The sequence below is a fragment of the Eriocheir sinensis genome, chromosome 34 (assembly GCF_024679095.1).
Source record: "Eriocheir sinensis breed Jianghai 21 chromosome 34, ASM2467909v1, whole genome shotgun sequence".
In the NCBI taxonomy this organism is placed as follows: domain Eukaryota; kingdom Metazoa; phylum Arthropoda; class Malacostraca; order Decapoda; family Varunidae; genus Eriocheir; species Eriocheir sinensis.
This window is the reverse complement of record NC_066542.1, coordinates 6,267,802-6,280,101: the sequence shown is the minus strand read 5'-3', so window position 1 is coordinate 6,280,101 and position 12,300 is coordinate 6,267,802. Positions and strand designations below refer to the sequence as shown.

At 40.0% G+C, this 12,300-nt stretch overlaps 1 protein-coding gene across 1 annotated transcript; it reads left to right on the top strand.

Annotated features, from left to right (window-relative positions):
- Window positions 1-202: 202 nt before the first annotated feature.
- On the top strand, window positions 203-10,791 carry LOC127006972 (transmembrane anterior posterior transformation protein 1 homolog). Its single transcript, XM_050877403.1, has 9 exons — window positions 203-557; window positions 2,405-2,526; window positions 3,274-3,404; window positions 3,790-3,978; window positions 4,269-4,491; window positions 4,919-5,069; window positions 5,856-6,025; window positions 6,656-6,816; window positions 6,960-10,791. Exons 1-9 carry the CDS (start codon window positions 491-493, stop codon window positions 7,708-7,710), a joined length of 1,965 nt encoding a protein of 654 aa, XP_050733360.1. The 5' UTR covers window positions 203-490; the 3' UTR covers window positions 7,711-10,791.
- Window positions 10,792-12,300: the final 1,509 nt, after the last annotated feature.

Below are 12,300 nucleotides of genomic sequence, written 5' to 3'. Positions count from 1 at the left end.
GCGATCAAACCCGCGACCAGATGGGTGGGAAAACCACTCGGTCGCAGAGAGAATTTTGGGAGGCTCGCCCATCAGGCCGGTGAGCATTACAAATGCAATGATAAAAATTGTCTGTTCCCTCAGTGCCTGCCGCGTCACCGTGACACATGACTCCCGTGCGCCCCTGCGCGCCGTGCCCCGCCCGGCGCACGCGCGCCTCAGTGTTTGTAAACAACAGCCGTGGGTGGCCCAGACAGGTGAGCGGCGGGAGGCGAACCAAAACACTTGGCTGCGACATTACGGCACTGCCTGGCAAACTGTTCTCGTTTACCATCATATGCAAATATATGAAGTTAATGCCATGACTCGCTGGGTGTGGTAGTGAGTGCAGGGCAAGGAGGCTCGGGCGGCCCCGCGGGGCAGGCGGGCCGCGGGGCAGAACAGCTGTGGCGGCAGTGCTGGCCCCGACGTGTTGGCGGCGGCTGTGTGGCGGCCTGGACCACGGGGCACCATGGGGGACAAGGCGGGCATGGCCACGCACCCTCCCGTCTCGGAGGCTGAACTTTCGTCCCTGAAGGGTAAGGAAGCACCGTGTGGGGGCAGGGCGGCCGTCCCGTCTCCCTGGCCACCAGCCCCACACGGCCTGCCTGTGGTTTCACAAGGTGGTTGTTGCCGTGAGAAGCAGCATCAGAAGTTAGTGTTTACGAGTCTAAACCTCCACGATTTCTTCAGGTAGTTTACAGGTGAAAGTTTTGCCTATATGAGGGTGCTGCTCACGTGGCAGGTCACCACCAGACGCGGCTGGAGCGCGGGGCAGCAGGGAGACAAAAACAGGTGGCACTCCTCTCAGTTTATCTGGCTGCGTAATACAAACATGTACAGTGGCTGGCTGAGTGAAAGGGTGTAAAGAAGAATAGTATTAAGTTTAGGTTTCTGGGTTTAATTTATTTTAGGGCCCTTCAGATTATTGGTAGGAGGTGCGGCTAAAATCTTACATTAATGCAGCTTCATCTCGCTTCCTACCTTACGAAGTATTCTTTATCATAGATGTCTTCTGCCCCGTGTGTAAGTGTAAGGAGCTGCCTTGTATAGGCCAACCGGCCTCTTGCAGACTCCTTACGTTCTTATGTTCTTCAAAGATCCTGGAAACTGTAGGAAAGAGTTTTAAGGTCAAAACTAGTGTAAAAATAGCCATTAAAGATGTGTGATAACCTGCTTGACCACGGGAAGCTGAGTGGCCCAATGCAACGTATGGAAACACAAGGGGGTCGAAGGGGGCAAAGTCCTCCCCCCGTGTTAGGAGGTATCTATATTCACTTATGTCTTTTGGTGTCCCTAAGATTGGTAAAAGGGATGAAATTAAGTAAGAACCTATTGGATTTTAGTTGTGGTGAGCTGCGGGTTTTAGATGCTGATCAAACAAAACTCCAAATAGTTACCATAGGTCTTGACTCAGAAAATTCATATATGTTTCCTTACAAATGAGACTTTCTTTACAACAAATTAAGGTCATTCTTTGTTGATTTATACCATAAGGTGCTGGCTACCATGTGTTTGAAGATACCCTAAACTTAACCTTACCTAACCTGACAAAACCCCAAACAGTAACTATAGGTCTTGACAGAAAATTCATATAGGCTATGCTTCCTTACAAGTGAGACTTTCTGTACAACAAAGTAAGGTCATTCTTTGTTGATTTATACCATAAGGTGCTGGCAATCATGTGTTTGAAAATACCTACCCTAAACTTAACCTAACACTTCCTCTGTTATCTCTCTCCATTTCCTCCACTATCTCTGTCCATTTCCTTTGCTATCCATCTCCACTGCCTCTGTCATCTCTCTTCACTTCCTCTGCCATCTCTCTCCACTTCCTCCGCTACATCTCTCCACTTCCTCTGTGTTGCTACATATGCTACATTAAACAAATCATTTCCTTTAAGGGTTCTTAGTTTAGTTCATGAATATCTGTCAAGTTACTAGAGTATTCCATGATTTATAGGATCATCTCAAGGCCCTATAGAGAAATACACTGAAGTGCCATTAATAGGAAATCCTCTGAATTATCGCACAAATAGTCTTAGGTTTTATTACTAGAAGCATAAGCACTGGTTAGGCCTTTCTGGATTATGCTGTTCAGTGTTGGTGCCCCTATTACAGAAAGGATACAGATTCCCTCAAGGCAGTGTAGAGAAGAATGATTAAAATGATCAAAGAGTCTCAAAGTTTTCTCCATTTAATGTATATGAACAGAAAGAAAATATGATATGCCATAGCTATGTCTTTTTTGGGGGTTTCATGAAGAGAACAGGGCATCAGAGCTGTAGCCAAATAGAGTGTATTTCCACTTGGTAAACATAACAAGTAAACATGTGTGTATTTTATTACCTGCAACTCTTTGTGTTGATTTCAAACCTATTTTTCAGCATTGTCCTTCAGAGACTACCTCAAGTCAGAGCTTCGTCGCGGTTACCTCCTTGAAAATGATGAGGAGAGGTACACAGCACGTCGGGAAAAAGTCTACACCTTCTTCAAAATTCCGAGGGAGGTGAGTGAGACACTGATTCAGCTTCAGTAACCTTCTCTGATTTATATTTACTTTCCTGCTTTACTCCCACCTCAATTAAACATACAAGGGTTTAATTTGCCAGTTAATTATCTTTATTTCTTATGTTGTATAGTACTGATCTTGTAACAATTGGCAGTTTTTAGGATTAGCAGTTTGTTTTTAACCCGGTAGCAGCGATGGGCCAAATTTGTGGCTTTACTGTGTATCAGCAACGAGCCAAAATTTTGCCATGATATAAACCCCCAAAATAGATGATTTATAAATTGATCACAAATGCGTTAATATATATTATGAAATGGTTTGTGTGAGTGATGATTTTTCTCATTTTTCTTGCTTAGAGGGGCCTTTCAGAAACATGATCCCTGCAGCTAATGGGTTAATCTGTGGATGATATTTGAAGATGCATCATCCTTTGTAATCATGCTAGACATAAAAATCCTGTTTCTAAACCATATTGAAGACTGCCAGCCGTATATAAATCTTTGTTTTCGAAGAGGGTAGCATCCTAAGGGCTTTCATAATTTATAATATGTTCATGATCATACATTTATTAATTTATGTTGCATTTATGACTGCTCTGCTTTGTTGAAATGAAATATGATATACGGTACATGGTTTATGGTACTTTGGGTTAGGCCATTTTTCACATCACCTTGGATACAAATTCAACTTTCATATTATACACATCTTGTAAATGATGACTGAGTTTCGTAATTTTTTTTTCAGATTGAGAAGTTTGTTGCGTACGGCTTCTTCCAGTGTGCGGACTCCTTCTTCTTTGTCTTCACCTTCCTGCCGATCAGATTCACCTTGGCCATATGGTCTCTCTTGACTCGGCCCGTCAGAAAAGTATTTGGGTTCGTAATTTTATGCTCAATGTTCCTGAGAGGGCTACATATGTGGATATTTTGTTTGCAAGCTTTCCATAACTATTTCTTAGATGTTCTTAATACATTGTGTTCCATTAAGATGTAAATTTATAATGGGGAGCTATAGCTGCATCATTAGACCATAGGAAGCTGATTATATAGTATGAAACTTGTTCTAAGAAAGCACTAGTGAAAAAATTTATTCAAGGCACGTGAGAGAAACAAAGCCAAAACATTTTTAGAGTAACACTTTGAATTCAAAACTTGTTTCTTATTATAACAGCAGCAAATTGATGAGTTTTATAATAATAGTCAATAGTTTATGTACTGCCCTTATTTTGACTTATGAATCTAATTATTTTCCCTGAAACAGATTATACTTCAGCAAAAATCGGAGGATATTAAAGCCTGCAGAAATCGTTGATCTGCTGAAGGGCGTGATGGTGCTGGTGTGCTGCTACCTGATGGGCTACATAGACACGTCCGTCTGCTACCACATTATCAAGACACAGTCAACCATAAAGCTCTACCTCTTCTTCAACATGCTGGAGATTGCTGATCGGTGAGTTGAGAAAATTCTATTTCTCTGTATCCACATCTCTTTCCAGTCTCATATCATATGTGTGTACAACTGTATGTGTGCGTGTGTGTGAAATAGAGTAGAATTTCTCAAGTCAAGCCTCTCACACTATTGGACAATATAAATCAGTTCAGTTTTAATCTATTACTGAATTCAACTGATTTTTTTAATCACTTATTTATTTATATTCTTATCTCATATTGAAGTTATTCAACATTATTATTATTATTTGGTTCTTTAGCTAAACATTGGTCTTTTTGGCTGTTTACCAGGTTGATGTCAGCATTTGGCCAAGACACTTTGGACGCCCTGTTCTGGACGGCTACAGAACCTCGGGGAAGGAAGCGGGAGCATTTTGGTGTTCTCTTCCACCTTCTCGTTGCTATTGCCTACGTGGCTCTGCATTCTACCATCGTGCTGCTGCAGGCCCTCACTCTTAACGTGGCCATCAACTCCGACAACAAAGGTCTTCTGACCATTGTCATCTCCAACAATGTAAGTCTTGACAATAGGCAGAACTCTGAACAAATTTTGAATTTGTGTTAGCTGCCTCAATGAAATTTTGCCCTCACCATTGCAATGAGTGTAAAAACTGTCATCTTTGAAAATTCATTTTCTCACATGTGAATGATTATATTAAAATGCAAAGGCTTACAACAAAATATTTCTCAAAAAAGCAACTTATGTAGGCTAGTTGGGCATTTCTTTCCTCATATTATTTTGTAGATTTGTTCTGGTCTTCGACCTCTACCATCCATAATATAAGGAATGTCCAATGAGTATGAATGATGTTGGATGACACATATTCTTTGGAATACCTTGTTAAAGTTATTTATACATTTAAATTAAAATGCTGCTTGGATGTATCAGTTATGAGATGTAAAATTTTACTTTGAATCCTATGATGTTTATTTATTTTCAGTTTGTGGAACTAAAAGGTGCAGTGTTCAAGAAGTTTGACCGGAACAACTTACTGCAGATCTCCTGCAGTGATGTGCGTGAAAGGTTCCACAACTGTGTGTTGCTGCTGGTGGTTGTTATCCAGACCATGAAGGAGTATGCCTGGAAGGAGGGTAAGCATTGCCTTATGATGATGCCTTATGAATTGGACTGACTTGTGACTTGAGGTATTGTCAGAGTGCCAGATCCTGGATTATAATGTAGCTTTGGTCAAGGTAAAGTCAGGGGCAGACGCTATAGCACTTCATCATGGAGTCAGTGGTACTTTTCATCACAAAGTTGCACAAAGGAGTGGCATCCAGGGACTGATTGAATTTGAAAACAGTTTTTTGCCTCCTGTACTCCAAAATTTCATAAGTCCCTGTGTCTTTTCTATCTGGTATTCTATCTTACTATCAGTTGTTTTGTGGTTCCAGTATTTACACACCACCACAGCTTTTCCCTTCCTATATTCCTTCCATCTTAATATTTGTTCTTACCATTATTGTTACTCTCTCTATATATTACCTTGTTTCTGAAAGCACTCCAGCCCAGCCGTATTTCCAGCTTGAGTAAGAGATTTGTTTTTATTAGTTGTCCCAAGTATACACATTCATTAACTGTTTCCAGAGCTGACTCTTGGATGACCATTTGCATCTTAAACTCTAAATGAAAAATTGCCCTGTTTAGTTGCTCCATCATTTGCTGCAGTCACAACCAGTCATAAACCATGATTCCAGTTTTCAGGTATTTCAGACAATTTAGACTGCTCAATTTTAGTCAGATTTTTTACACATAAATACTAATACAATTCAGATGATGCTGGTACAGCCAATGAAGATATCACTGTACATTCTTGTATTGACAACCCCTTCTTTTAAGGTATAAATTGTTTGATTACATTGGAGGTATTTTTCCAGAACGTCTGTGGATCCTCCTTCCAGACTGCCTCTTGGTCTGTGGAACAGAAATCCTTGTAGACTGGCTGAAGCACGCCTTCATCACCAGGTTCAATGACATCCCGGCAGATGCTTACAAAGACTACACAGTCCTGCTGGCATCAGATCTCATCATGTGCAAGCAAAAATATGTGAGTAACACTTTTGGGCAGTGTGGCTTTATTAACTTGTCCGCTGTGATTGGCACGGATTTGGCTTTCACTGGTAGCCTAGTAACATATACTCCCAGGTCTTTCACTGCCTTTGTAGTGGATAGTGGAGTGTTTCCCATGTGGTATTGGTGTGCTGGATATCCCCTCCCAAAATGCATAACTTAACATTTTTCGTAATAGAATTGTAGCAGCCACTTTTTGTTCCATTCCTGTAGCTTGGTGATGTCTCCTTGTAGGAAATCCACAGTCAAGGGGTTAAGACAATGGTTTACCAAGCAAGAAAAGCACAACTTGCTTTACATATTTGCAACATTTCTCAGTCATTAGGATTTTGTCAACTAGTCACTGTACAGATTAGGAGGGGGAGAAGTAAAGATTGTTAGATAGTTATTTCCCTGTAAGATTGGGCAGATATCTGATACAAATGGCTGAAAAGGCTGTTCATCACACTACATGAATGTTTGGTTTTATATTATCTTTTCATGAACTATAGAACAATCTCAGTAACTGTCATACTAGCAATTTCGTGTAATTCTCAGTATCTCGTAAATCCTGTTGTTAAATTTTCCTCCAGTAAAAGTAAACTAATCAATAAATCGACTCTTGCAGGCATATTCCGACCACAGTGATCTGGTAGCAAGGCGCATGGGTTTCATCCCCTTACCTCTTGGAGTGGTTATGTACCGCATCCTGAGCCAGTCCATCCGGCTCACCAGTCCTGGTTCATACCTTGTGCTGGCAGTGGGATTCCTCTGCCTCCTCTCTTTCAGGTGAAGTGTTGACCCTTCATTTATTAAACACAACATTTTACCCTAATTATTAGAGCTCATATTCTAGTTCCTTGATATTCACTGATGTCTATAGAAAGAAATATTTGAGCATGCAAATATATTAACTGAAGATGTTGTTTCAGGGTCTTAAATGGTATAATCATCCTGGGAAAAGCGTGTGACCTCATCGAAGGGGCTGAGAAGCGCCGTGCAAGAATGGAATCCACATCAGACAACACCGAGAAGTCCAGCAAAGTCAGTGAAAAGGGCAATGCGTCTTCTGCCGGCTCCAAAGAAACACTCAAGGTGGAGGTGGCAACAAGTCCCATCCGAGGCTGGAGCATGCCACCACAGACTCTTGCCTCAGGGGAAAGAGTACAGGTAAAAAGACAGTCTCTGGAGGTCTCTACTTCTGTCTCAGCTTCTACTTCTATAGTCTCTACTCCTTCACCCTCAGATCTTCATGTCAGAAGTAACTCCCTTGACTTCCTGGGAGAGTCCAAGAAAGGGCTAATGGCAAATAGCATGGTTAATCTGTCCAGTGTAGGCATCAATGAGGGGCCCTTTACTCACGATGCCTCGAGGCAGTACCGATTGCAGCACTCCCTGGAAAGCATTGTGTCTGCGGACAACTCGGATGGGGGAGAATCTGGCTCTGAGCTCCAGTCCTCCATGACACAAACACCACAGAATAATGTGATCTCTCAAACTGAGCAGGCAGAGCGCATCCAGACAGTGTCCCCGGTTCCGTCTGCACCCAGAGAGGAGCAGGGCAGCGGGATGGAGGGTGCTGCGTTAAATGTATCAAGTGAAGCTCAAAAGTGCAAAAGATACCCATTTGTTTCTTGTGATTCCCTGAGGTACAGAGGCTCCACGGATGGTGATATACTGTGATCATTTTCTACATGACTTTTTAATGTAAGTATTGTAAAGAATGCTGTAGAATAGTTTGAGCAATTTTTTCAAAGTTGTGATTGCAAGAGCATAAGGGAAGTCTATCCTGAAATTATGATTTTTTTATCATAAAGAGTTACTATATAAGTGCTTGAAAATAGTGCATCATTTTTATGTATATGTATAAAATATATCTAACTACGATCGAAGTCATGAATGTTGTATGATATTTGATATAGTATTATAAAATGCTTATAATTATCTTTTGTACAAATTCCCATAATCCTAAATTAATATATCATGTTTTTATTGCTGTTCACCAGCATTGTGACTTTGTCTTTTACATGTTATTGTTAGTCGTCTATCAAGTTATGATAGAAGTCTTTTAAGCCAGTACAACATTTTGATAGGGGTATTTTTACGATAAGTGTTTGGTTAGGTATGCAAAGATGTGCAGTGATAATAAATAAATAAATGAAGGAATGTATATATAAAGTGGGGTATGCAATAATGAACACACTTGTAGTAGCATTCATTTTGTTTAATTCGAAATAGCATAGATTGAAACACGTGTTATGAGTAACCCATTCCAGGCCCACAGCCAAGACCAAAGTTGCCTCAGCATGGCAAAGACTGGTTTTATCAATGTGCCCATATCTCTTTTTGTTGTCATATATGGTTTCAGCTAACCCTTAAACCTCTTGGAAAGCCATCGGAAACAACTTGGAGATCAAAAGTGTACTGCCACTAGCGCCTAGGCAGCACAAATCTTCCTGTGGCTCGCCTCAGTTGAAACCCAAAAGGAATGTTAACGCTCTTTCCTACGGGGAGGCTTTACCCTGCAACCCTCCTTATCATGGACACTTAGAGACAGATGAATATATATATCTAAAATCCTATAGGGGACTCCCTCAATCCCCTTTTGTTTGCTCAATTTAGTGTCCTGGGTGTTTGGGTTTGCACTCACATTTCATCTCTATTTTTACTCTTGTTTTGGTCCTTATTCTGTTTCCTATGGTTTTCCAAAATGTTTGAAGGTTAGTAGAAGACATTTCTGACAACAAAAGAGTAGTTCACTGTCATGTGTGCCGTAGGGTGTGAGGAGAGGCTGGCTGGGACGCATATTGGGCTTGAAAGCCTTCAGGGGGCACCTGAGGAACATGGAAAGGGGCAAGCAGGAAAGCAGGAGGCTGAACTGCTATAGATTCCCCTCACCTCTGCACTTTTTATTTCTTCCATGTACAAATGTTGACTTAGCCACACCAAGCCCAACAGATCTGCCACACTTTTCCACCCTTGCTTTGCAATTATTTTATTAATTTTTAAGATAATCAACTTTATCCCTCTATATGGCCAGTTCTTAGCTAAAGTTATTTTACACAATAATTGCAAAAAAATTGGTATATTTACTACTAAAGACAAAAATATATAGATACATAACTGCATGGCTGAACCTCAGAAACATTAGAAGACATGGTGCCCACGCACCACAGGCTCAGCGCGTCCCCGGACGATATTCCTCCACCTTCGTCGTAGCATTTTTATTCATTGTAGCGTCTCAATTTTATCAAATAAACATTTGTTATAGCATAATTCATAGTAACATCTGTTCATTGAAGCATACCCCACTGTGGGTTTTATATATATATATATATATATATATATATATATATATATATATATATATATATATATATATATATATATATATATATATATATATATATATATATATATATATATATATATATATATATATATATATATATGTATGTATGTACGTATGTATTCTATGTATGGTAGTAGCAGTCGGGCTACTGGACAAACCTAGTCAAGGGTATAATCTATGCCCAAGGAGACACCTAACCTAAACTGTTTATGTTCATAGAGAGAATCAGTGCTATGTAATTTTTGGGGTTTGCAAGTTTCATGCTAATTTAGTTCTGAAGGCATAATGCAAAACTCATGAATCGTGAAACTTACTGTATTGATTAAATGTTAATATGATATAGCACACTGGAGTGTGCTGTATAAAAAAATTACCCCAACAAATGAGTTGAAAAATGGCAAGATGTGCAGGGAATATTACAAGACACCATGACTAGTACAGCTTTAACAGCAGTGATATACCATTCCCAAAGGTATAGATATATCATTAATCAGTTCTTAGAAATAATATATTCATACACTCATAATATATAATAATATACGGTACATTTATCCAAGTGAGTCCAATAATAGAAACTGTTATACCTAGTGCTGAATTCAGTACTAGAGCTTTGTTGATAAACAAAGGTCAAATTCAGGCTTCCCACCTACCCAGTACTGGATTCAGGTGTTATGGCTAAATGGAAGAGGCTGCACATTCACATTAACTGATAGGACTTAGTGTGAGGTCAAAGATAAGGTTAGCCTGATGGCAGGCAGCACACGACACACAGACTCTGGGAGAATGTGTCCTGCTTGGCACTGAGTGGGGAATCAGCACAAAACTCACAAGGAAAGTGTGTAGAAATTGCAATGGGAAGAATTTAGGACTGAGTGCAAAACTCAAGAATCGCAAAACTCATAGTGCGAAACTCTCAAGCCCCTTGTAGCTAATTGCTAATTCTTAATAAACAATAAGAAATATGAAAATGTAATCAAATTTATCAGCGAAAAAGTGACATGCAAATTAATATCATGACTCGGAAGTACACCACATTGAATAAGGAGTACAGCATCCAAGCAAGCACAAGTTTGATGTGTGATGTAACGGTGTGTGTGTGTGTGCCCTTAATTAGTTCCAAATTACGGAGTTTTGTTCATTTTTGTCTTCTACTTGGACTGTTTTACCTAAGTACACTGGACATCCTGGCAAGATGTCAGATTGAGGTTGTGGTTCGATTAAAATATGTAACTGTGGGTTTGCAGCTCAGAGAACAATGCACACATGTCGAATGGATCAATGACCATTTTAGGGAATTGAAAACTGTCCTGAAACTTTTGAAATGTGTATTTGATGTTAAACTTTCGAATCATTGTTGTCATTAATGAAGATGCTTGACATGTTGTTTTGATAAAAGTTTGAATTTTAAAGAATATAGTACCTCCTTACCCTGAACCCATTTTTTGACTTATGGTTAAGATGAATAACAGTAAAACGGTATCAATGGTAACGTAGCAAACACTATATCTATGTAAAGAATAGTGGGGTAAGCAGATCAGACATGGTGTTTTGAAGCAGGGAGAGGAAGTACACCACCACCAACCACTTTGTGCCAATATGTACACCTGAGATGCTGCTGAGAAGTAAACCTAATCTGTGGAGCATGCATTCATCCTATCTACATCATCCATCTTTCTCCTGTACTTAGCCATCGGTATTTGATAGTCAGCCAGGTGAGAATACCAGGCTGATCAAGAGAAATGGTGGATAGGAAAATAGGATATAAACACGGAAAGAAAGCATCATTGAAAAGGGAACATATAGAGCCTACTGCCATATAGTGCTCGAGGGCTTTCCATGATAATAAATTGGGCAGGTCGTCGTATATATCACGGGTAGAAGGGTTAACAGATGTCCGGACAGCCAGAGTATTACATACACTCAGAAATTGTGGAAGATTAGGACAAGTATAAGCAGAGGGTATCAGGAAGAGATTAAAATAGGCTATATTAAATCAGCGTTTACCGGAGCAAGATGGGGAACCTTAGCTGTATTACATAAAAAATATATCCCCAACGAAATACCAGAAAAATAACAGACATTGTGGAAGGTTAGGAGAGATATAAGTAGAGGATATTAGGCAGAGATTAAAATAGGCTATATATTAAATCAGCGTTTACGGGAGCAAGATGGGGAACCTTAGCTGTATTACATAAAAAATATATCCCCAACGAAATACCAGAAAAAAAACGGACATTGTGGAAGGTTAGGGCAGATATAAGCAGAGGATATCCTGCAGAGATTAAAATAGGCTATATTAAATCAGCGTTTACGGGAGCAAGATGGGGAACCTTAGCTGTATTACATAAACTCAGACATTGTGGAAGGTTAGGGCAGATATAAGCAGAGGATATCATGCAGAGTTTAAAATAGGCTATATATTAAATCAGCGTCGGAGCAAGATGGGGAACCTAAGCTGTATTACATAAACCCAGACATTGTGGAAGGTTAGTGCAGATATAAGCAGAAGATATCATGAGAGTTTAAAATAGGCTATATATTAAATCAGCGTCGGAGCAAGATGGGGAACCTTTGCTGTATTACATAAACCCAGACATTGTGGACGGTTAGGGCAGATATAAGCAGAGGATATCAGTAAGAGATTAAAATAGGCTATATATTAAATCAGCGTTTACCGGAGCAAGATGGGGAACCTTATATAGCCATCTTTCTTTGTAGAGGCATTTTACTTGAGTGTTATATAAATCCTAAATCCATAAGTATTTGTGTGTGGGTGAGAGATAGAGAGGGCAATGTGATATATATACAAGGTTGGGGTTATATCTGCTCATGGAGGTATATGCTAGTGGTGTAGGCCTAAAAATATACGTGAGAGGATTAAAACGGAAATAGGCCTCGTCGAGCTACGGGGCTGTCCCAAG

Coding starts and splice junctions, on each gene's coding strand:
- LOC127006972 (XM_050877403.1), top strand. CDS start 491: ATGGGGGACAAGGCGGGCATGGCCACGCACCCTCCCGTCTCGGAGGCT. Junction 4,492..4,918: donor CCATTGTCATCTCCAACAAT/GTAAGTCTTGAC, acceptor ATTTATTTTCAG/TTTGTGGAACTAAAAGGTGC. Junction 5,070..5,855: donor GGAGTATGCCTGGAAGGAGG/GTAAGCATTGCC, acceptor GTATTTTTCCAG/AACGTCTGTGGATCCTCCTT.